Source organism: Falco cherrug, chromosome 5 (genome assembly GCF_023634085.1).
Source record: "Falco cherrug isolate bFalChe1 chromosome 5, bFalChe1.pri, whole genome shotgun sequence".
Taxonomy (NCBI): Eukaryota; Metazoa; Chordata; class Aves; order Falconiformes; family Falconidae; genus Falco; species Falco cherrug.
This window is the reverse complement of record NC_073701.1, coordinates 72,966,461-72,989,729: the sequence shown is the minus strand read 5'-3', so window position 1 is coordinate 72,989,729 and position 23,269 is coordinate 72,966,461. Positions and strand designations below refer to the sequence as shown.

Below are 23,269 nucleotides of genomic sequence, written 5' to 3'. Positions count from 1 at the left end.
AGAAACCATCCTAACTCACCTACTCTTTACCTGGGGAAAGTCCTCGAAAACTATTTCAGTAGATCTTGCACTGCAAATACCTCTAAACACTTATACCATGTTCTAAGATGCATTATCAGCATTATGATAAAAACCACTATTCTGATGAGACCAGCAGTCTGTATGCTATTCAGACGCAATGCACTGGAAATAACAGACATGCACAAACCATAGATACTGGTGCAGAGTAAGCATCAGCCAATTGTGCAAAGTGAGCCCAAGGGCCAGAACACCTTTCCTGCTGTGCTCCACAATGATGCTATTCATACTGAACTCAGTGAAACCACCTATTATATTTTCTGTGCTTGTATGTTCATTTCTGCTCAAATATTCCTGGTCTTTAAAACATGACAGAGGTAAAAATTCAAAAGCATGGGCACATACTAGTTTAACTGCTTGTATTCTCAAAGTATCTGAACCCACCAGCTTTAGACCATTGCAACCTGCAAAACAGAGACTCACCTAACACTGTGCACCTGCTTATATACATAAATACAAACGTACTATTAGATGTCATTTTTGTGCATATGTACATGTAGATACATACATAAAAATATGTACAAGTATACAGATGAAAATTTATACAATTGATATATGGATATACATACCTCCCTCCTATTTATGTAGGACTAGTTTAAGCCTATACCTTGCCTGATTCTTAAAATATCATCTCAACCTTGTTTAAAAACACTGGGAAATAGGAAAAAACATATTAATATCTGAGAAATGTGTAAGCTTTAACTCTTGTTACCTTGAAGTAATAAAGAAAACCATTCAATCTGTTTCATATCAAAGCATTTAAAACTCTTGCAAATATAGTACTGCAGAGGTCTCATGCAGATAAAAGGTTTTGACATACTCAGTTGTATTTCTTTTAACATTTGCTTATCAATGTATAGATGACATGAAGAGATGAATAAATTAAAGTGCATCCTATTCTTCACAAACGTAGCCCAAGTTGAATTGGATGTATGGATTTGCACTGCTCTACTCTTACTAGGACATGTAACCACTTTAGTGAACTATTCTTGTGTCAGCAAAACCTACTGATATGAGTCTGTAAATAAAATCCAGTCTTGCTGTCCATGTCATAGTTCATTTTCATAAAAGCAGTAGTCATAATTCATAATCATAGCACAACTCATAATATCATAATTATTTTAATAAAAATAGTAGGATATTTGCCCTACTTTGTTGGCAGAATATTTGAGAAACTCATTAAACTGATGGAATTTTCCTTTGACATTCCTTCTTCCAATTTTCAAGCTAAATTTATCCATAACTGCTATATATCTACTGCTCCAAAGAAAATTTGTTTTCTCTTGAACAGCATTTCCTCTTGGAGTTTATTCTTGACACAGAGTGTTTGTTGATCTGTAACCACGGTACTTTTTAGGATGGAGCACACTTTATTCTCCGTAGAGAGCATGATGTCTGCATTTCAAAATAAAACAGATCAGTCCTGAACACAGACTGCTGTTCACCCACATTGTGCTTGTTACAGCTGCCCCCGAGACACCTAAGAAATGTCCATACGCATTCTGCGGCACAGCGTGCTGCAGGAGCAATTCTCAACTGACTATGCAGGCAAGCCTATACAAGGTTATACCCTGTGTCACTCTCTATATGCCTCCAATGTTATCTCAATGAGTTTTATACCCTCAAATACTCTTGCATGCCTTGATGTAACTGATGTAGCAACTGAAGCATGCAAACTCCCTCGCTTCATGCTTTGATAATATTATTTTCTACGCTGCATCACTTTTTTCACATTATTTCAGCAACTTTGAGAAGAAAAGTACAAATGCACACACATACGACTTTGAGCCTCCTAGATATTGTCAAGAGAAGTCAAAACAACAAACCTAGTTTGAACACTGACAATCTATGCCACTTGGTCCAAAAGTCAGGTCCATAGATTTGTTTTATTCAACAGCATTTATAGCTGTAAGTTTTAGAAATGTGGTTCCATCCCAGTCTGAACGTTTTTTCTTAAAGAAATGCGTCAAGGAGCCAGAATTAAAACTCTCTCCCCTTCTGTGCATGAAATACACTAACAAGAATGGGTTAAGCACAGGAAAATACACAAATCTGAGATTGCTTCTGCTACTCTACAGTGACTTCACCCACAAAAGCCTTTCATAGTAGTCAGGCTGGCATTCCTGACCCTCTGCCTTTTGCTTCCTACCCTACACTTTTTAGGAGTTATAAAGTGCCAAATGAGCTATGGCTTTAAGCAAGTGCCAGGCTCTACTTAAAAACTGTCTATGATCCTCATCTCCTGCATTATCCACCAATTTTCCGTTTTACCATTTGTACATTTAAACAGCAGCTCTCCACCTTGAATGCAGAATCTCAAAACATGGTCTAAATTAGCCTTATGTAGCAATGTACTGATATACTTTACAGATATGTTTCATAAATATCTTACCCAAAGAAGACTATACATAAGAGTGTTGCTTTGTAGTCTCATAGATATGTTGTGCCAGGCCTTACTATGTTTTCCCTAATATTAAACTTTATGAATGGTATCCAGTTTAAGGAGAGCTTTGAGGCAGAATTGCATTGTGGTGGAGAGAAAAGAGAGATCAAGAGAGACTGGAAGTGTCTGGAATTCAATCGCCTATATCCTGTGCTCCTCTGTAATAAGAAAAATAACTCTTTCCAAGTCAGCTATCAGCAGAAGAAATGGAAACAATCATCACTTGAGATTAACAAATGTACTGATATTTTTTAAAAGACTTCAGTCTTAGTCCAGCCTGTGTTTTTTCCTTGTTATCCCCCATCAAAAGAAAAAAAAAAAAATTTCAAAACACCCTCTGCTGCAGTAAGACAAGCCTAGCACACTACTACCTGCATATGCTAGTAAAACAAAACTAAAATATTCTATCCAAAAGGTAGGGAAATGCTATGGCAAGACTACATACTTCTTCAATTAGTATATTAGAATACTTTAAGTTTAGAAGTCATTTAAACTACTATACATATAGCAATCCAGATGAAATTAATCTTGCCTTTATAGAGATCATTCGGTCTGGTAGAAAACTTTTGCCGGAAGTCTTCATTCACTTTTTAGGTGGAAAAAAAATCACATACAAAGCATAAAAAGTTTTAAGATGGGAAAACACCAGAATTTTGTACAAGCAAGAAAAATAGCAATAGAGCCAAGTTCCTTAGTTTTACTGTTTTCATGTGTAACTTAAAAAATGCAACCTGAAATTGCTCTCTTGAGAACTTGTAGTGCCCAAAGGAGTAAGAACAGAATCCTATCTGAATTAATTATTTATCAATGATTATTCATCCATTTTTAAAAGCAAAGATCTGTTCTGGATTTGCATAGTCATATTTATATTTATTCTTCATATTTTCAAGACAGTTACAGTACACTGCTTCAGTGCAGTATAATTTGGGACTACCAACTGGGAAAATGAAAATAGAATGAGTGTTTTCCGTAAACACATAAATTACAGGCAGTCATAGAGTTGGCCTAGAGCTCTCAAGACTTGCTAAATCCTTATGTCTCTCCAATGAGACCTAGAGTTGTTTGTGTATTTATTTACAGTTCTGATTTGCTCATAGCTGATAGCAAAAATGAACTGAAGAAAAGTAAACAAATGATTAAAAGCTCACATTTCTGGTCAAATCAAGTAGAGTTTTTTAATGTTTCTTTGCATGATGTAGAGGCATATCAGCATATTGCTAATTTTGAAGAGTTTCTCTGCTCTGTTATACATATCTCTTGCCTTGTGGCCACTCATCGTCATTTTCAAGACATAAAAGAGCCACAACTTCACCTGTTGTTTAAATACTAATGAGAATTACACTCTACTCAGTGGATGGAAGGATAAGAATTCCCAAATCCCTTGAGCAAAACACAGCTCTTAATAATAGGATTGTTGAGTATTCCTAGGCATTTTAAAGTCTATGCAGAATGAAACTCCCATTAAAATGTCTATTGTATTTCAACTGGAAAATAGTACAGACATCAAACTTTTTCTATCTTCTGTTTTCTGTTTTGAACGACTGCACAAGCCACTGTTCTTGGACCATCGCTTCTTGGTAGTGTATTTTAAAATACATAAAGTTTGGAAAATGAGGTAATTTTTTATTTTCTAAAGTCATTAGGCTTTGTCTCTCTCTTTTTTTTTTTCTTTATTTGCATGGTATTTCATGTGACATCTGAGGCCTACAAACTTTTAAATACACAAACTTTCAAATTTCCATGTCAGCTCTTTTTTCTAAAGATGATGACTTGTGACAAAAACAAGCTGAATTTTCATCTAATATCTTACAGGAATCCTGTGGCAAAAGAATAAGGTAAGTTATCAAGGCCTTCATGACTCCTGTGTTTCTGTCATTAGAAAAAACAGAAGGAAATGGAGTGAGCTAGAGATCATTTAGGCAAACTTGACACCCACAAATCCATGGAACCCGATGGGATGCACCCCAGAGTGCTGAGGGAGCTGGCAGATATTATCTAAGACACTCTCCACCATCTTTGAAAAGCCATGGCAGACAGGAGAGGTGCCTGAGGAGTGGAGAAAAGCCAATGTAATTGCAGTCTTCAAAAAAGGCAGGAAGGAGAACCCAGGAAACTATAGGCCAGTCAGCCTCACCTCCATCTGTGGAAAGGTGATAAACATTTAATCCCAGAGCTCATTGTGAAGCATGTGGAAGAAAAGAAGGTTATCAGTAATAGTCAGAATGGATTCACCAAGGGGAAATCATGCCTGGCCAACCTGATAGCTTTCTGTGATGGAATACCTGCCTGGGTAGACAAGGGGAGAGCAGTGGATGTTTCTGCCTTGACCTCAGCAAGGCTTTTGACACTGTCTCCCGCAAGACCCTCGGCGGGGAGCTCAGGCAGTGCGGGTTGGACGAGTGGGCGCTGAGGTGGGTTGAGAACTGGCTGAACGGCAGAGCTCAGGGGGCTGAGATCAATGCGCAGAGTCTGGCTGCAGGCCTGTAGCTCATGATGTTCCCCGGGGGTCAGTGCTGGGTCCAGTCCTGTTCAACTTGCTCATCAGTGACCTGGGTGAAGGGACAGAGGCACCCTCAGCGAGTTTGCTGGTGATACCAAACTGGGAGGAGCGGCTGACGCACCAGAGGCTGCGCTGCCATTCAGCCAGACCTGGGCAGGCTGGAGAGATGGTGGAGAGGGACCTCATGGAGTTCAGCAAAGGCACGTGTAGGGTCCTGGCCCTGGGCAGGGACGGCCCCGTGCACCAGCACAGGCTGGGGCTGACCTGCTGGGAGGCAGCTCTGCGGAGAAGAGCCTGGGGGGTCTCATGGGCAGCACGTTGCCGCTGGGCCAGCAGTGTGCCCTCGTGGCCAAGAAGGCCCCTGGGACCCTGGGGGGCATCAGGAGGAGCGTGGCCAGCAGGGCAAGGGAGGGAATCCTCCCTAGTGACGTTTCATCTGGAGTGCTGTGTCCAGTGCTGGGCTCCCCAGTTCCAGAGAGACAGGGAGCTGCTGGAGAGGGGCCAGCAGAGGCTACGGAGATGATAAGGGGACTGGAACATCTCCCTTCTGAAGAAAGGCTGAGAGAGCTGGGCATGTTTTGCATGAAGAAAACTGAGAGGGGATCTTATCGATGCATACAAATATCTTAAGGGTACGTGCCAAGAGGACAGGGCCAGGCTCTTTTCAGGGATGCCCAGCGACAGGACAAGGGGCAACGGGCACAAACTGCAGCACAGGGAGCTCCACCTGAATATGAGGGAGAACTTCTTTACTGTGAGGGTGACAGAAAATATGAACAGGCTTCCCAGAGAGGCTGTGGGGTCTCCTTTGCTGGGGACAGTCAAAACCTGCCTGAACATTGTTCTGCACAATCTGCTCTAGGTGAACCTGCTCTACCAGGGGTTTGGACTAGGTGATCTCCAGAGGTCACTGCCAACACCAAGCATTCTGTGATTCTGTGAAGAAAATTACAAGTATCTCTATCTCCAAATACCTAACCCACTCATCTTAGAATTTCAGAAAGGCTCTATTTTTAATATGCAATAATGTTCGTAGTCCTAAGCCCCTATCTATATATTCCCAGCATTTGCCCCTTCTGACAGGAAACATTTAAAAAATATTTTGGGACAAATATGCTTTTTTAAAAAAAAAAATCTCTAAGGTTTGCTAATATGAATGGCATTCCTTCTCTAAGAATCAAAACTTTGTAATATTTTCTGAATTTCTCAGTCTTTTAGAAGTCTGACTCCGTTATGAAAAGAACGTTACTGCCTTAGTCCATTGATTTAACTTTTTTGTGCATATTCAGTCATATCTTTTTCTTTGTTTAATTAAAAGAAAAAAAAACCTTCTCTCCTCTTATTAGTAATTTAAGACCAGCAGAATTAAGTACGTTTATATTCCTTTTTTTCAAAATATTGGCACATTTCCTGAATTCAGTGTAAAAAGGGGTCAGGATAATATGAATGTGATGGCCAGTGCGGGAAATGTGTTTGCCTCAGAGATGATGGAAACAGAGGAAACTAGTTAGCTATCAGTTATACTGGCAAGAAAGAATCAAGGAGAAAGATAGATAGTTACGAACTGAAAATATTTTGTAAAGCTTACAGACAAAATAAACAGCATCTTTGAAGTCCATTTCTAATTGATTTCACTGATTTACCAAGGGTAGTAAAGCACTGCTAAGAATTTTATCACAGGTTTACATTAGCAACTGAATCTGAAGGTGAAAACTAAAATAAAAAAAAACCTAGTCAGCTTCATCTGTTTTATGAATTCAATGAACTCAGAAAATATGTACTACTGCAGCCTGTAGAAAGCTTTTCTTAACACTTCTCTATTGCAAAATAAAGAACCTACAGGGTGTTAATAAATTGAGTACAATAGTACATCTTGCTTTTAATAAGATCTTTGTTCAGAAAGCACATTAAAGACTCATTCAAAATGAAGGTGATAACACATATGTATGGTGCCTTAATGATGAGAAATCACACCTTCCTTTCTTTTTTTCTTTCCCAGCTCCTTCCCGCTACACCTTTTTCTGAAGCTGCACATTTGTTTTTTAAATGAGTTGCCTGGTCAATAAGTAAAAAGTGTATTAGATGTCTTTTAACATATTTGATTTTTCAGATAAAATGGAATGCTTGAAAGATTCAACAATGATTGAAGGTGTTCACTTTACTCTAAAAGCTTTTTTGGCAAGTTCCCTATGAAGGAAGCACTTCACTGCCCAGATGAGATCCTTGCAGAGATTTATGTTATAAAGTTATACTCCTATACTCAGTGTAAGCATATTAAAAGATGATAAATAACCAAAATCTAAAGACCAAGACACAGCAGAAAAGGTAGCTCCTCTACAGTTACACATTTTAAATCCCTGCTTATATATAATCTCAATTCCAATTGTAAAGCTTCGGTATCAACTTCCTAATTGGTTTAAAATTACTAAAGTGTAAAAACATAAATAAATCAAGGATTAAAACTGTGATTACAAATGTGTTCAAATGATGAATCACACTAACACTTATAGTGGGGTTATCCTTACACAAGATCACATTAGATCTTATATAATGGAACAAAAGTATGGAAAAGCTCTCCAATGACAATCCAGATTTTGAAGGAAGTCAATGATTTCCAGAGAGCCTAGGAAGTTCTAAAATTCCAGGCAAGCTAGCAAGAGGCATTACCCTTAGAAAGTTTTCTAATAAACTAGTTTTATTTTTGCCTTTAAGACATATTTCTCATATCTAACTAGTGCCTCCTAGAAATTTTGAAACCAGAATGCATCACAGAGACTTTGGGAAAATAAGAATTCGAATATTATGGACAGGATGCTGTGGAAAAACAAGTGGGCAGTGTCAGGGAATTTCCTGGCAGTGAATGACAGACAAATCCTGCACTCATCTAGTAATGCCTATGTCACATGTCTCCAGTCTTCAGCATGGGTATGTTCACAGTAAATATCTACATTTAGATGAATCTCTTCTTTTTAATTATGGAGATCCTAGGAAAGTACGGTGAGAGTGCTTTAAATTATGTAACTGCAGTATCTCCCATCTCGTTTTGAGAAAGCACTATTGAAAACCTTGCAGAAATGCCTGTTCCTGCAATACTCACAGTGCATTTTTTATGACTCTAAAAGGTTCGAGTGATTTGATAAGCACCAAATAAACATTAGAACAACCCCTAAAACCACCCAGTTTCAGCAAATCTGATTCATTCTTATTTCCTCTGCACCTCACCTTCCTACCACTCCCAGTGTACACAGAGCTCTGTCCTCTGAATAGAAAGATACCAAAGTGCAAACAATCACTGACAGGAAAAAAAGGTGACTTCAACCCTTTCAGTGAGATGGGCCACATTTAATTTAAAATATACACAAATTAAAGCTGTATGTCACAGAAGAGAACGTGGCACACAGCCCTTCAGAGAATAAAACATTATCCTCCCTAAAACCTTCACCATCTGCCTGCCAATTTAAATCAATCATTTGCATACTTTTTTCCAAATCACAGAGGCTTCAGAAGTGTGAGGCCTTACCCAAAATGAATCAAAATCAATGGAAGTTATATTTCATTGGGTTTTGGATTAGAGCATTCTGCGAAGACACAGACAGCTATGACACTTTGCCCATGTTTAGTATTGTTAAAAATTCCACAAAATTATGAAGTATATCTGACTTTACTGGGAAAGGATTGCACACACACTTTGTGCCTGCAGGGACCAGTTCCCTGTACCCCAGGTCTGGAGCCAAATATAAACAGTATCATTTCCCATTGAGGCTCTTTGCACCCAAGAGGACTATCAGAGGTACAAGCCACAAAAGAGCTGTATCCTCTCTCTGATAGTCTGAGAGAAAAAGTATTCTAGTTTTTCTCCACAGAGTTTTCCCCTCTTTCAAGAGACAAAGTATGTTTACTAAACTGCCTCTTTAGAATGAAGAAGTATTAAAGCTGAAAGTTTGGTGTTCTGTTTGTTTTCCACTTGAGGCTTTTAAGATGAAATGTTTTAGTGTTGTTATGACAACTACAATAAATTACAGACAGTCCTGAAAATCTTCAATCTGCAAGACACATCAAGCACAGAGAGATGTCTACTACGCTCTGCTCTTGCAGGTCACCTCTTAGCTCAGATCCTGTGATGCCAGACTTGTTTTATCTGTTATTGTTTTTATCTTCCATTTCTTTGCTGTGCAACTTTTCACTACAGTTTTATGCAGTCAATATTTTTACTAGAAAAAAATCATAAATCCAAACTAACATTTCCATGACCTTTTGTCTTTACTTTTAAACCCAGTCGATACTTAAACACCGGCCTACACATTACCATCACAGCAAATGCTGTCTCAGAAATACCAGGACTCAGAAAATCATCATTTACACAGAATATGAAATGGCACTATCAGTTAAAAGATAAGGCATATTGAAAGTATTTTTCATGTAGCACTTCAATGTGATAATTAATCCCTAAAATCTGAATATCAGTCTTCATATAAGTAAGTGGATGCTAATAGGCCATCCATAAAGACTCCTCTTATTAAAATACAGATGAGATATTCCTTATGTTTATACATGTGTAAGTACAATTAATATTGCAACCCAACTGGAAACAAAATTGCATTAGTTAACCAACCATTGCAAGGCAATCAAATGTAGTATCAAATGTAATTGTAAAAGAACCATTTGGGGAATAACAGCAATTATTTCATACAGAATTCTCCCCTCCTTCCGATCCTTGTAGAATATTTTTCATGCATCTCTATGCCAGAAAAATAATTGGACCATCACAAGTGTCAAAACCAACCCCCTTTCATTCTGCAGCATACAAGAAAATTCAAACAGACAAGGCTGTTTCATTTAGAAATATTGGTTTGTATCTCTGATTTGTAAATGTATTAATCTAAAAGCATTTAAGTAGGTTTTATTTCTCCACCTGTACATGCAGCTAGGGAATTAGGCAATATCGTTGGAGCAGGGAGCAGAGAACGGCATTTCTTTATTTGCCTGAAGCTAAGTGCTTCGGACTTGCCTTCATAAACTTCACAAATATTCTCTAAAGACTTACTAGTTTTCTATCAGGTAAGTATTATTTTAGGGCTGTAGATGTAAACTGCAGTTCAGATATTTCAATTGACTTTGTGCTTAATCAGGAAACAACATGTTACAATCCAGTATTTATTTTTTTCCTTTTTAACTCAGAAGATACTCAGTATTATTTATTATTCTTAATTAATATTCCTTTGAATAATTTTGCACTGTTTAGTAAATTAATGAGTATTGCCAAAATTATTTTGATATTTAATTATCAATGTAAAATACCAAAATCCATTATGATCTTTAATTCTGTCAGCTGAAAACTAATGGTAAATATGCAAAATACATGCTCTTAACTCATTTTAGCTTTTTATTTTTGCTCTTGAGACATTCAATATACACCTGAGAAGTGTTCATTTATTAATAACAAGAATATATATAGCCCCCAGTGTCAATCTGTGTTTTTAGAAAGTTATGCAAGGTAACAGAAGGATAGAAATATGAAAATACTTTAACACCAGATATTCACTATTCAGTAAGTTTCTGGGTCACAGCTTCCCAGGTTCATATTAATATCAGTCTGAGATTTCTATTAGCACAGCTATTTTTGCTTTTGGTAAACATGAACAGATTATCTCAGATAAAACCAAAATAAAATTTAGTAATTCTTAAACTTTGGTAAAGATTCCTTTAACTGTTGATCCTGGCAAGATCATGGAGCAGATCCTCCTGGAAACTATGCTAAGGAGCATGGAGGACAGGGATGTGATTCAAGACAGCTGACATGGCTTCATTAAGGGCAAATTGTGCCTGGCAAATTTGGTAGCCTTCTATGATGGGGTTATAGCATCGGTGGAGAAGGGAAGAGTGACTAACGGCATCTATCCGGACATCTGCAAAGCTTTTGACACTGTCCCACACAATATCCCTATCTCTAAAATGGAGAGCCACAGATGGACCGCTCAGCAGATAAGGAATTGGCTGGATGGTCACACCTAAAGAATTATAGTCAATGGCTCAATGTCTGGGTGGACACCAGTGGTGAGTGATGTCCCTCAAGGGTATGTATTGGGACCAGTATTAATTCACATTTGTCAGGAACACAGACAGTGGGATTGAGTGCACCCTCAGAAAGATTGTGGATGACACCAAGCTAAGTAGTGCAGTTGATACTACAGGGGGATGAGACGCCAGCCAGAGGGACCTTGGCAGGTTAGATAGGTGGGCCTGTAGGAACCTCATCAGGTTTAACAAGGTCAAGTGAAAGTTCCCACACCTGGGTTGGGGCAATCCCAAACATGGATGCAGGCTGGGCAATGAGTGGATTGAGAGCAGCCCTGTGGAGAAGGACTTTGGGGTACTGGTGAAGAAAAAGCTGGACATTAGCTGGCAATATGTAATCATAGCCCAGAAAGCCAAACATATCCCATGCTGCGTCACAAGCAGCATGGCCAGCAGGTCAAGGGAGGTGATTTGGCCTCTCTACTCCACTCTGCTGAGACCCCACCCGGTGTACCATGTCCAGTTCCAGAGCCCTCAGCACAAGAAAGACATGGACCTCTTGGAGCAGGCCCAGAGAAGGGCCACAAAGATGGTCAGAGGGCTGGAGTACCTCTGCTATGAAGACAGGCAGAGACAGTTGGGGTTCTTCAGCCTGGAGAAGAGAAGGCTCTGGGGAGACCTTATAGCAGCCTTCCAATACTTAAAGGGAGCCTACAGGAAAGATGAGTGTAGGACAAGGGGTAAGGTTTTAAACTGAAGGAGGGTAGATTTAGATTAAATATTAGGAAGAAATTCTTTATTGTGAGGGTGGAAAGACACTGGCACAGGTTGCCCAGAGAATCTGTGGATGCCCCCTCCCTGGAAGTGTTCAAGGCCAGGTTGGATGGAGCTTTGAGAAATCTGGTCTAGTGGAAGGTGTCCCTGCCCCTGGCAGGGGGGTTGGAACTAGATGGTCTTTAAGGTCCCCTCCAACCATTCTATGACTCTACAAATCTATGATTTACCAAAAAGACCAAACTTAAATTGTTACTTTTGTTTTTCTTTGCTTTGACTTCTTGAACTAGCTGGAATTTAATATACTACAGGACTGGAAACATTGGAAGAAAATTACTCTCGATCAACAACAAACAGTAGGGAACAGGGATTGTCGCAGATGTGGATTTCTGTTTCTATCAATGGTTTAGTCTCAACTTTTTTTCTAAAAGGCAAGCAAATTCTCTCCTTTAGACAATTTGACAGTCTTTACATGAAATCATTAGCTGAGATAACAAAAGCGGGGCTGTGGGACCAAATCTCAATCTTTAAAGGTTTTTCCCTGTACTAGCTAATTTCAAAAGACCTATCTGAGGATGCTGAACTTTTATTATACTGCAACATTAACATACAAATAAAATTTTAAAAAATCTTTAAAGCTTACACACTTTTTTTGCTGTGAACTGTGCAATAAACACTAATATTTTGAATAAGGTGCTAGAAGAAGCACTTTGGCAGTCTTGATTGACATATACCTTCTAGCTCTGTATAGACCTTGGTATTATGGCCATCCCTCTTTGCCCTTTCACTTTTGGATTCATTCCACTGAAGTCAGCCCATATATACTTCCCCAGAAAGCAATGGTTGTGATATTTTCTTCTTTAAAGTCCATACATAGGTTATTGTTCAGCTGCAATCTGACTGTCAATGACATTGCTGATTGAGAGCTCATTAGAAGCAGAAATAGATTGTCCCAGAGAGTTTCTTTCTACAGTGACTCATGTGCAATGCTGCTGGAAGGGCTTTTATCTCCCCAAATCTAATCCTGGATGAGAAATGAACCTCATACAGCATGATGTCCACTGTTCATAATGCTATCAGAAGTACTTTAAGAACCACCATCTGCAGAAAGTTTTATAGTATACCTTCTGTTTTCCATCACAGCCATTACGAGAATGAATCTTCCAGTGAAAATTAAGTTTATCAGAAAGATATGTGTGCAAACTAATTTGAGCAGGCATTTTCTAAAAAGTAGGCCAGAAGAGAAGAAAGATTACTTCTGGCAAAAATGGAACAAATTAAATTATAAGAGGCTTAATACATTTATTTGAAATTTAATTGCATAACCTAATGTCAAGGTTATTATATGGTGCGCACTGTTCTCATTCAAATTCAAAACAGAAAGCACAAGCTCAGTTTGCAGTTACTTTATTATAAATCCAACTGCATTTTTTATTTTATTCTGACCATAGTCTTTACCTAAGCCACAACATTATTATAAAATCACATTTCAAAATTACTTTGAGATCTCTCCTTGGCAATGAATTCTGATAAGACCAGGAGCCTCTCTGGTAAGACTGACTTCTACTGCAAGTAAAGGGTAAAGAGAAAACCAAAAGCTGTTGACAGTGTTGTTGATGTCATGCTGGTTGTGTACAGTAAGAAGCAAAACGATTAGAGCATCTGATTGTATTCACACTTTTCTGCATTGAGTCCATCAAACCTGCAGGTTTTGTGTTCTATTCAAAACAGAGACACATTATCAGAAAAGGTCTCTGTAGCATTCTCAGTATTGTATCCCTATGGAATATGCAGTCTGTGTTTTACTGGGTTAATACTTTCATTCTAATGAAGGTGTGCCTGTGCAGAGAGCATGCTTAAAAGCATTCAGGCTATGTCCAGACCCTCATTGCACCCCTAAAAGTCAGTCACTCTTATCTGAATTATTTTGCCTGACCTTAGGGGTTTTTTTTTGTCTGTTTGTTCTCAGATCTCCAAGTGTCTGAGGAACATTGGATCAGAAAAGACATTCTAGAAAAGCATTGTGTATTTAAATGTGTGCCACTGTGATACTAGTCAATGTGTAAATACAGTCTAGGTTTGTAGCAGCATCGCATAAAAGCACCATCTGCTTTTATTTCTGAAGGAACAGGAAATGAAGGCATAAAAAATCACTTTGACCCTTAGCAGGGAACTGTAGCCTAAAATTAACAGGCTTATAATCATGCCGCACTATATTAATTTGGCTTCATCGGTAATAAAGAATTAATGTACGTTTTACAATCATCACACTTGTTATTCAGTAAGTTTGAAATGATTGAAGAAGACAATTTAGTGTTTGACCAAGCTAGGGCGCCTCTCAGTAGTACTAGAATACTGAAGAGATGCAATTAAGTATAGAAAGGGATTAAAAAAATAGTCTATGACTCCCAATATAGCATGTAGAAAACCAAATCCTTCTCTGTTAAGCTTTTTCCTGCTTTTTTCTACCACATCAGGAAAAAAACAACTTATAAAAATATTTTCTACGATTCTGTGTTTCAGTGCTTGGAGTAGCACACTTTTAACTGAGAGTAACCATCACTTAGAGGTCTTCTCTGTAATCATTCCTTGTATGTCAAAACAAACAGATGGTCTTGTGCACACCTCAGAGCCACCTCCCAGTTCTCTAAAGCTGCCTATGAGCTTCTGAAGTGAAAAGTCCACTTTATTCTCTAGACACCTGGACTGTGACTCTGTTTACTCAATAAAATAAGATGCCCATTCATAGTCAATGACTCCTTCTGTCATGGCTATATAAACATGTTTGTAAGAAAGTAGTTAACATTTCAAAGAGAAAAAATACAAGGTTAAAAGGAGAAAAACTGAAACTTACCCCAAATTCATCCCTCCACTGATGTGATGCTTGGTACTTTTCTGCTTCTTTAGCAAGGCGCTGAAAACCAAAGAGACAGAGGACATACAGTTTAGTCTTCACTGATTCTTCATATAGCAAAGTCTTTCTTTTTTTAGTTTCTTCATATACATGTTTTCTCTGTATAAGTTTCTATATAGCTATGCTTTTTTGCACTTTGTTTTTCTGAAATTTGTTTTACTGAAAATATGTGTATTTCAGTAAAGATGTGCCCTCTCATTTCAAAAGTGCTATTTTGTTTATTATTGCTTATTTAAGTACTCTAATCATGCATTAGAAAACTCAACGCTCATTCCAATGTCATTTAAGAAGTTCTAATTAAGTTCAAAATCCACCAATATCCTTCTGAAAAGACTTTTTCTTTACACATACCACCTTGCCTTATATGCATTACTATCCAATGACAAGTATTTATTAGAATCTTAAACCCCAGCATTATGGACATTTATTTCTCCATTAAATTATTTAGCCTCACTTACAGGAAGTACTGGCATCCCCTGTGATTATTAGGGACCCATAAAACTCAGTAATTCGGACTAGCTGTAGTCTGGTCCCATGGACTGAATACACATCAGCAGTTGCACAGTAACAGACATGCTCCTAGAGGGAATTTTTCTTGTTTAAACTAAATTTGAAAGAAATCCGTTTTGTCCACTTAGCCCCATGGGAAGCAAAGCACAGTGCACAGGAATGATGCTGTTTCAAATCAAAATCTTGTACAGACACATCCACTGGGTTGGTGACATGTCCCTCCTTATATAAAATCATAAGCCTTCCAAAAAAAATCTATTTGTACATGCTTATGAGAAGTTTATTACAAGTTTGCACATCAAAATTGCCGAGTGTAATGCGGGCTCTCCAGTTGAGCTGCACACCGCATCCCCAGTGCCACAGCCCTGGAAGTAAGCAACCATCCTGAAAGCAAGCAAGCCCACTCTGAAGAGGCAGCTACCTTATACGAATATTTGTAGTTCATGTGGACACAGCCATGTTCTAATTGTTGAGTGCCCACCCTCCAAACTAAATTATTATATAGCCCAACAGAAAATTTAGCAACAGTTTCTGGAGATTCACAGTCCTTTTATAACAGAAAGAGTCTGGCAATATCTACCAGATAACTAGGGATGAAAACGGTTTACTGTGTAACGATATGTGCACAGTGAACCTGATGATCCTTTTAATATCCAGACCAATTCTACAAAAAATGAACTGGTAGTCTAAGTCATATTTTCAGATGAGTCAACTGTTAGTTCTCACTAACAACCAGCAGGAGTATGACCAGAAAGTTCACATGAGCTGGAATCACAGAGACGGTGCTGCCAGAACCTCACCCCAGCCACATCCAGGATAGCAACCCCTATGTTACCTCATCCCATGACAGCAGTCCCTCTCCCCTCTCTAACAACTATCAGGATGATAAATTTTACAAAGCAAAACTTAAGATCTTTTCCTTTTACATTTGCAATCTTTCTCTATAAACAAAAAACACCAACAAACCTGCGTGCTCTGCTGCCAGAAAATAAGTGTCCCCACACACTTGTCTTATGGTCAATGCCCATGAGTTTTAGCTAACACAAAGCTACTAACATCTTACAGGCATTGCCAGCTGGAGGTACCCTCCAGAGTAGGCAAGTACCACAAGTACAGAAGAAAAATTAAATTGATGCACTACACTGTGAAAAAGCACAGTACATCTCTCCCTTGACTGCACTGGACAAACTCCTCAGAAACCTACAGTATTTTGAGTTTTCTGGTAATTTCCTAGAACAATTCTGTCTGTCTAATTTCCTCACTCAATATAGCCAGTCCTGCATATAAATTTACATATCCTCTGGTGAGTTCAAGCCAATTAAGTGATGTTTCACCAGTCTGTAGCAAAGCAAAATATGACACTTACTACACATGCAAACAGCTGCAGTCAACACTATGCTTGGATTTCCTTCACAGTCTCCTTCATTGCCTTAAAGTACCCAGAGAACTGCAATTGTTTTCCACAAAAGACAGTAGAACCCAAATGCACAAGCTGATAAATGGATTATGAAAAGAAATATAAAGAGCATCAACATTACTAGGAATTTTGCATTGAAAGAACTGCAGCTGCACTTCAAATTCCCCAGTTCCATGAAAAAGTGGTAGATTCCTCAGCTAATTCGCACTATAAAGCATAAACACTAAAAGCAAATAAAACCAATATAGTTGTTTGGGTTTGGGTTTTTTTTTGTTTCAGGTGGGGTGGGGGGGGAAAGAGTATTTCCCACCATAGAGATACTGTATTCTTACTCTCCTTGATAAATTTTTCAGGTTTAAGTTAGAATCCATCTTAACTGTCTAAGTAACTTGCTAAAATAACACTACATTTCATTTCTACAGCTCTTTATACCTTGAAGTAGTTTCCAAAATGAGAAGTTGTCATTTGGGGTACGTGTACCTCTGCTAAAGGTAACGAAGCCCATACAAAAGCACAAACAACCAGCAACAGAGATACCGTAATGAACAATGAGAAAATGGCTGTTCCTTGACTCCAAAAAACTAAACCCCAACACCTCATTGGAAGTACACATGACCACGAGCTACGCCTATACACACTGGCTCCAGCAACGGGCTGAGACACCTTTTGGATGTCTTTTTGACTGCTTAACTGAAGAATCTCTGCAGTTTGCTGTACTGCATAGCAATCAATTTAATTTTTGCATCAGTTATTAGATCAATTTTCCAAATTGGATCCAAAACTTTAGCTGGAATGTATCCAAAAGTTTAGCTGGAATGTATATTTAGAATTTATTTCCTAGTTTCCTATGTCAGAGATAGAATTAAAGCCTAGCCAACTTAATATCAACCCAGCATTGTTTTCCCTGAAACAGATCATCTTTCATCAACGATTCCTATAAATGCTACACAAATTACTAGTAGTCAGTGTAGTAGCTGTTCGCCAGGACTAAAATAAATCTGTAAGTTGAGTGGTCACAAGAATAAGTCATTTGATCTCTCAAAATGGGGATAAATATTGTATTTTTACATTCTATTACTTCAACAAAACAATCCTGTGATGGACATCTATGTAAGTTACATGTGCAAAAAACATAGAGAGGCATTTCCCAAAGACCATTCTACTACAGTATTCAGGCTACCCTGCTCACCTCCAGCAGAAGACTTTATCAATGTTTATGTGCAGGCTATCACAAGGGCATGGATAGTGCAAGGCCTCAATTTTCAAGAAGTGGGTATTTTTAAAATATATGGGTTGACTCATAGTAAGTCTGCATGCACAAACCAGTATCATTCTCTCCTATGTAATAACTTATGTTTTTAGGAAAGATAAGGGAAGAGTACTAAATTTAAGGAAAAAAACTATATTGTGAATCTAAGGTGTTCTGAGAAGTGTTTGATTTCTATGCAAGGAGAACCTTGTTGCTACAACATGGAGTCTAATAACTGAGACATTCACCCTTTCACAGAGAGAGCCTTGTTATGAGCCAGAGTAAGAAGTCGAAACTCCTGGCTCAAAAATATCTAGATGGTGAAGCCAAGTCATTACCTATGCCCTTTATTTTGACACAAGAAGAGACTAATTTTTCATTTTTCTCAAAGAAATCATGCCTGCTTCCTTTTGAGGTATGCAAACGTCAGGTCTTGCCTTCCCTGTTTTGATGGAAGAGCCTCTGGAGAAGGCCAAGAGGAGTAACACAACAGCAGGCTGACACCTGGCACTTCCCATTTTCCCTCTCATTACAATGAGGGTTTAATAAGGTAACACCCTCTTTAACACCATGATCCATGGTGGTTCTCTACAGGTTTCTCTAGAAAATACTAAAATGTTGGGATTTTTTTTTTTTTTTAATGTAGGAAAACAAGCAGAAATGGTTCTAAAACAAACATGCACAATTACATTTCTGTATTTCGGTTTTAACAATTTCTTACTCCATGTCTCTAATATGCGTGCTGTGAGGACAAAAGGTGTGAGATGTTCCCAGACCCTGAATGAAGCTCTGCTTAACATGATATTTTTACATAGAGAGGATGAAAAAAGAGTCATCAATAAAAAGGGGAAAGGGAACAAAACTAACATGTAACAGAAACATTCTGGCTTACTTCAAGGTACTTAAAAAGCCCTACACTGAACAACCTGTTGGAGAACAAGGATTCTCAGACTATGGCAACGAAACTCAAATTACTCTAAAATAGTACATAAATTGAAAAACCATGACCAGAAAGAGAGCGCTGCAAAAGCTAACAAAACGTAGTAGCATCTCTTATGCTTTTGGAGGATGCCCGGCAGCTGTGAGATGGTGCTTCTAAGTAAGAGACCAAAAGGGATGATGCCAGATTTAGCCAGTGCGAATAACACAGTAGCTGACATCAAATTTAAGGTGCTTGAACACAGTGATTAAACAAGCATTTGTTTAATAAATGTTCCTAGATTAAACAATTATTTCTACCTTATTTTTAATTTTATTTTAACTTTTTTTAGTGAATGAGAACTTTTCTCTCCCTTGCTATTTTCTAAATAGTGTGCAGGGTGCATTATTTTTAGAATACTTAGCTCATCAATAAAAAAACAATCATCTCTTGAAAGACAGCCACTGCCCACAAATAAGATTTTTATTCAAACTTTCAAAGAAGTCAATAGTTATCTTCTACTATATTTCCTTAAATCTTTCAGGGAATGATTACCTTTAAAGCAAAATAGCTATTGGGAAAGATAGATGAGATGCAAGTGTTATTTACTTCACCAGCCTATCAACTTTTCTTTAATTTTTAAAGGGATTACAAAAGATGACACCAAAAAAAAAAAAAACCCACAGGGAAAAAAAAAAAAAAAAGGAAATGTAAACCAACAGCTAAAAACCCAAAGCCCAGCTGCCAGTCAATCTCAAAACTATCAATTTTCGAAGGTCTTGTCTCCAGGTTCCAAGTGCATCCTCCTATCTCTGAAAGACAGCCTTTGACGTAGCACGGACTGCAAGAGAGCTGAAGAATCTTTATCTGATCTGTAAAGATCAACTCCCTAGAAGGCCTATTCATCTTCCAGCCTTCATTTTCGTGAGCATATGTCATATCTTTATCTCCTCCTAGACAGCACAGAATTCTGTCAGCTAATGGCCTAATTACAATTATATTCAATACAATGAAATAAACTTTTTTTTGTGCTTCTTACTCTCCTTTAAGTATTTTGTCTTTAAAATAATATTTGACTACCCCCTGATATATTAAGCTATTAAAAAATGTGTAAGCTTAGAGTTATTAGACATAAATAGCCTCACAAAGCTTTCTAAAATACCAAATCTATGGATTTTTTAGGTCATTTTAAGAATATAAATACCTAGGAAGAAAATACCAATATCAAGCTTAAATAGAATGAGGTAAAAAAATACAATGAACTTCTAATCCTGATTTCAAAATATGATCCAAATATCCAATCCTGTTCTGGCATAAACACTGTAAAAGCCACAAGGAGTAAGTGTAAAAGCAGTTTCAAACATGGTTTTCATTTATGTATCTGAAATACACATATTGTTATTCTGTGGATGATTATGAATTGCACATAAATTGCAAGAGAGAAATATGAGGAAAAGATTCAGTATGACTAGAATAAGGTGTCAGAAGTGCCAATGGAGGACTGATACTGTTATTTTACTACAGCTTTAATACAGACTGACAAAGTTTTAAAGAAATCCATTTTCACCTCAGTAAGCTGTTACATTTGTGTGTTAAACCGAATTAGAATTTTTTCCACCTTGATTCTACTGGCTTTACTTGCATGGAGTATGTTACATTTTCATAGTAATTCTTGGTAATTAATTACCCAAATACCCATGAATTACACTATTCATTAGTTTCCTGTTACCCTGTCGTATAAAAAGATCACTCGATTTGGCTCAAGGGGGTGTGATTTCAACAAGCGACACTCACAAACTGGAAAGTCAGTAGCCAAAAAACAAGCGTGGGAGCGCTAATGATAGCAAGACCATAACCCCCATATAAACACATGTGAATTTACTTTTCTTTGTCTTTATTTCCATTCCCCCAGTGGGACATGGGAGGGGTTCACAGGGACTGACTACCTTTTTACATGTAACTCTTCGGAGGATTTGCTATATGACCTTTCTTACAAGTGGACATTCATAATAATTATCAGCATAAAAGATGATCTGGCTTTGATCTGGTGATCTGGCATATTAGTTTTGTGTCGTGGTTAAACCCCAGCCAGCAACCAAGCATCACGCAGATAAGACGGTCACAACCGTGAAACAATGTCTTAGACTGAACTAAAAACATACCTAATTTTGATGATTTAAATTGTAACCACAAGGTTTAATATCTCCTCTTACAAGTAATTTTTTTTGCTTTTAAAAATCTTTTGATTGCTAACACTGTAGCACGTTTCTATAATAACTCCTATTTCCCTACCTCAAATAAGAACTGTTATCCTGTTCAGTGCTCTATTCCATTATGTAAATAACATCATCCTCAGTATAAGTGTAACCAGATTTTTAATACTTACACAGATATTTTTTTACGGTGACCAACAGTAAGATTTCATTTTTTGCTGATCTGCAGTGTAGGTTTGTATCATTTATTTACACTGCAGAGTCACAGCCTCTTTCCTACTCTGGCATCTGCTGTGCCACGTGATGGCAATCTGGTCTGTTAATGAGGACATCTGAAGCATATAAGGTCACAGACAGAGAGTATGTTTATAACTGGCCCCCCATACTCAACATAGACCTGGTCTGATGTATTCCTTAGCTGCTCTCTGGATCCAGTTTCACTTTTGTCATCTGAGGCAGTAGATGAGTCATATTCATAAGGAAAAAGGGTTTATTAGAGGTCTGCTGACATGGTGAGACTTACCAAAGCACTCTTCATATAAATTACTGGCCTAAATTTATACATAATCGAACACAATCAGCAATAAGCACAATCTTTGAAAATGGTGATATTATTATACACTGGACCACAATTCAAAATACCACCTCAAATGTTGTCTTCCACTATTAACCATTACCCACAACCTAAAATGCCAGATATTTTTTTTTCTAATCCAGCTGTAGATTACAAAACTGAACTTTAATTAAACAATAAACAGAAAATTACATATTTTCTGTGCTTGTCTAATTGGTTTCAAGCCATTTCTGCTTTATGCACATGAACAGTAATTCTATTTCAGACCTTCTTAATCAGTTTTTCTAACAAGATGACTCATATCCAACACAAGGCTGTCATGTTGCCTAAAAAGAAATCAAATAGAAAAAATTTATTATCACCTTCTATATATTTAGAAGACAGGGCTTTAAAGAATTTCTGTATCTGTTAACAACTACAGCAACAATCATCCTTTATGATTCAAGACAACCTTTATCCCTATTGTTTAATTAAATGAGTGAAGGAAGAATCAGGCTGATTCTCCACAAAGAAATTGTACTCTTCTAGTGGTTTTCCAATTCCAAGGCAGAAGACTTAAAATAAATGAAGCCACTCATCTAAATAAGATCAGAAATCAATGTCAAGCCAAATCTGAACTAAAGCACTTGAGATTACAATATTGCAGGTGAAGTTAATGCTTTCTGACATCAATAATCATATTGATTTTAATAGGGAAAACTGAAATAGGGACACCCTAAATGAGTCCATCACACATGTGGCTTCTGACATTTAAAATGTCATGTGCAATCACCTGTCTATAACAAAACTGTCATATAAGAAAAGTCAAAAAGGATGAAACCAAAAGACCATTTGTAACATAACACTTCTCCACTACAGAAAAGCAGCCCTTCTCTAAAAATGAACTGGAAAGAGCTCTTGTCTTCTATTTCTTCCTTTCTCTTATTGTGTGGATTTAAGAATTTAGCTAATAGTAGCAAATTATCAAACACAGAAGGCAAAAGTGACATAGTACCAGTACTTCTTCTACTCCTAAAAGAGTGCTGAGTCTTTTAAATATATTACACTATAGTATGATTCTCAGTTACATTTTAATAAAAATCTAAATTTTTTCAGAAGCAGTCAAATGTGCAGTTAATGTCAGTCTTTGATTCTGTCCTGAAAAGAAATCACAGAACAGCTGGAACTATATACACCATTGAAAATCATCACTGGAGAAAAAAAAATAATAAATAAGCTAAAAATCATATATTCAAACTTCTGGAAAAGCAGGATAGCTGGATATAAACCTAGGTGAGTGCACAACTTATGGAAGTTGCAGGGGGGTTGCTGCTAGGTACCAGTCAGTAGCCGTCTGAAAACTTACTGGTTTCCACCTCAGCTTGGTCTCTAATGTTCGTAACCCTGCTAAGCAGTAAGGCCATCCATCGGTACCAGATGGAGAGAAAACTTACGTGAGCAGGCAATGGGATACATGAAATGCAGGTGCAAGATCAGTGCTGGAAGGCACCTCACTGAGCACCAGAGAATAGGACAAGTCAAGTACAGCCACAATGAAAAACAGGGGGAGCACAATATTGCCTTCTGTGAATGGGGCACTGGGTCCAGTCCATGAGGTATGAAATATGGCTTGTATAAAATACCTTACAAACTTAACATGCTGCAAAATGAGTGTATAAAATAT

The 23,269-nt window shown here is 37.7% G+C and overlaps 1 protein-coding gene across 12 annotated transcripts in view; it reads right to left on the bottom strand.

Moving 5' to 3' along the window:
* CACNA2D1 (calcium voltage-gated channel auxiliary subunit alpha2delta 1) overlaps positions 1-23,269 on the bottom strand; it is a 433,696-nt gene that overhangs the window by 220,505 nt on the left and 189,922 nt on the right. For all 12 annotated transcript variants that reach the window (XR_003561824.2, XM_027811464.2, XM_055712038.1 and 9 more), the window contains exon 4: positions 14,665-14,724. Coding sequence is in view for 11 of the 12 variants with exons in the window: in XM_027811464.2 (XP_027667265.1) it covers positions 14,665-14,724 (60 nt within the window). In the remaining variant the exon portion in view is untranslated. The remainder of the gene's footprint in view (positions 1-14,664; positions 14,725-23,269) is intronic.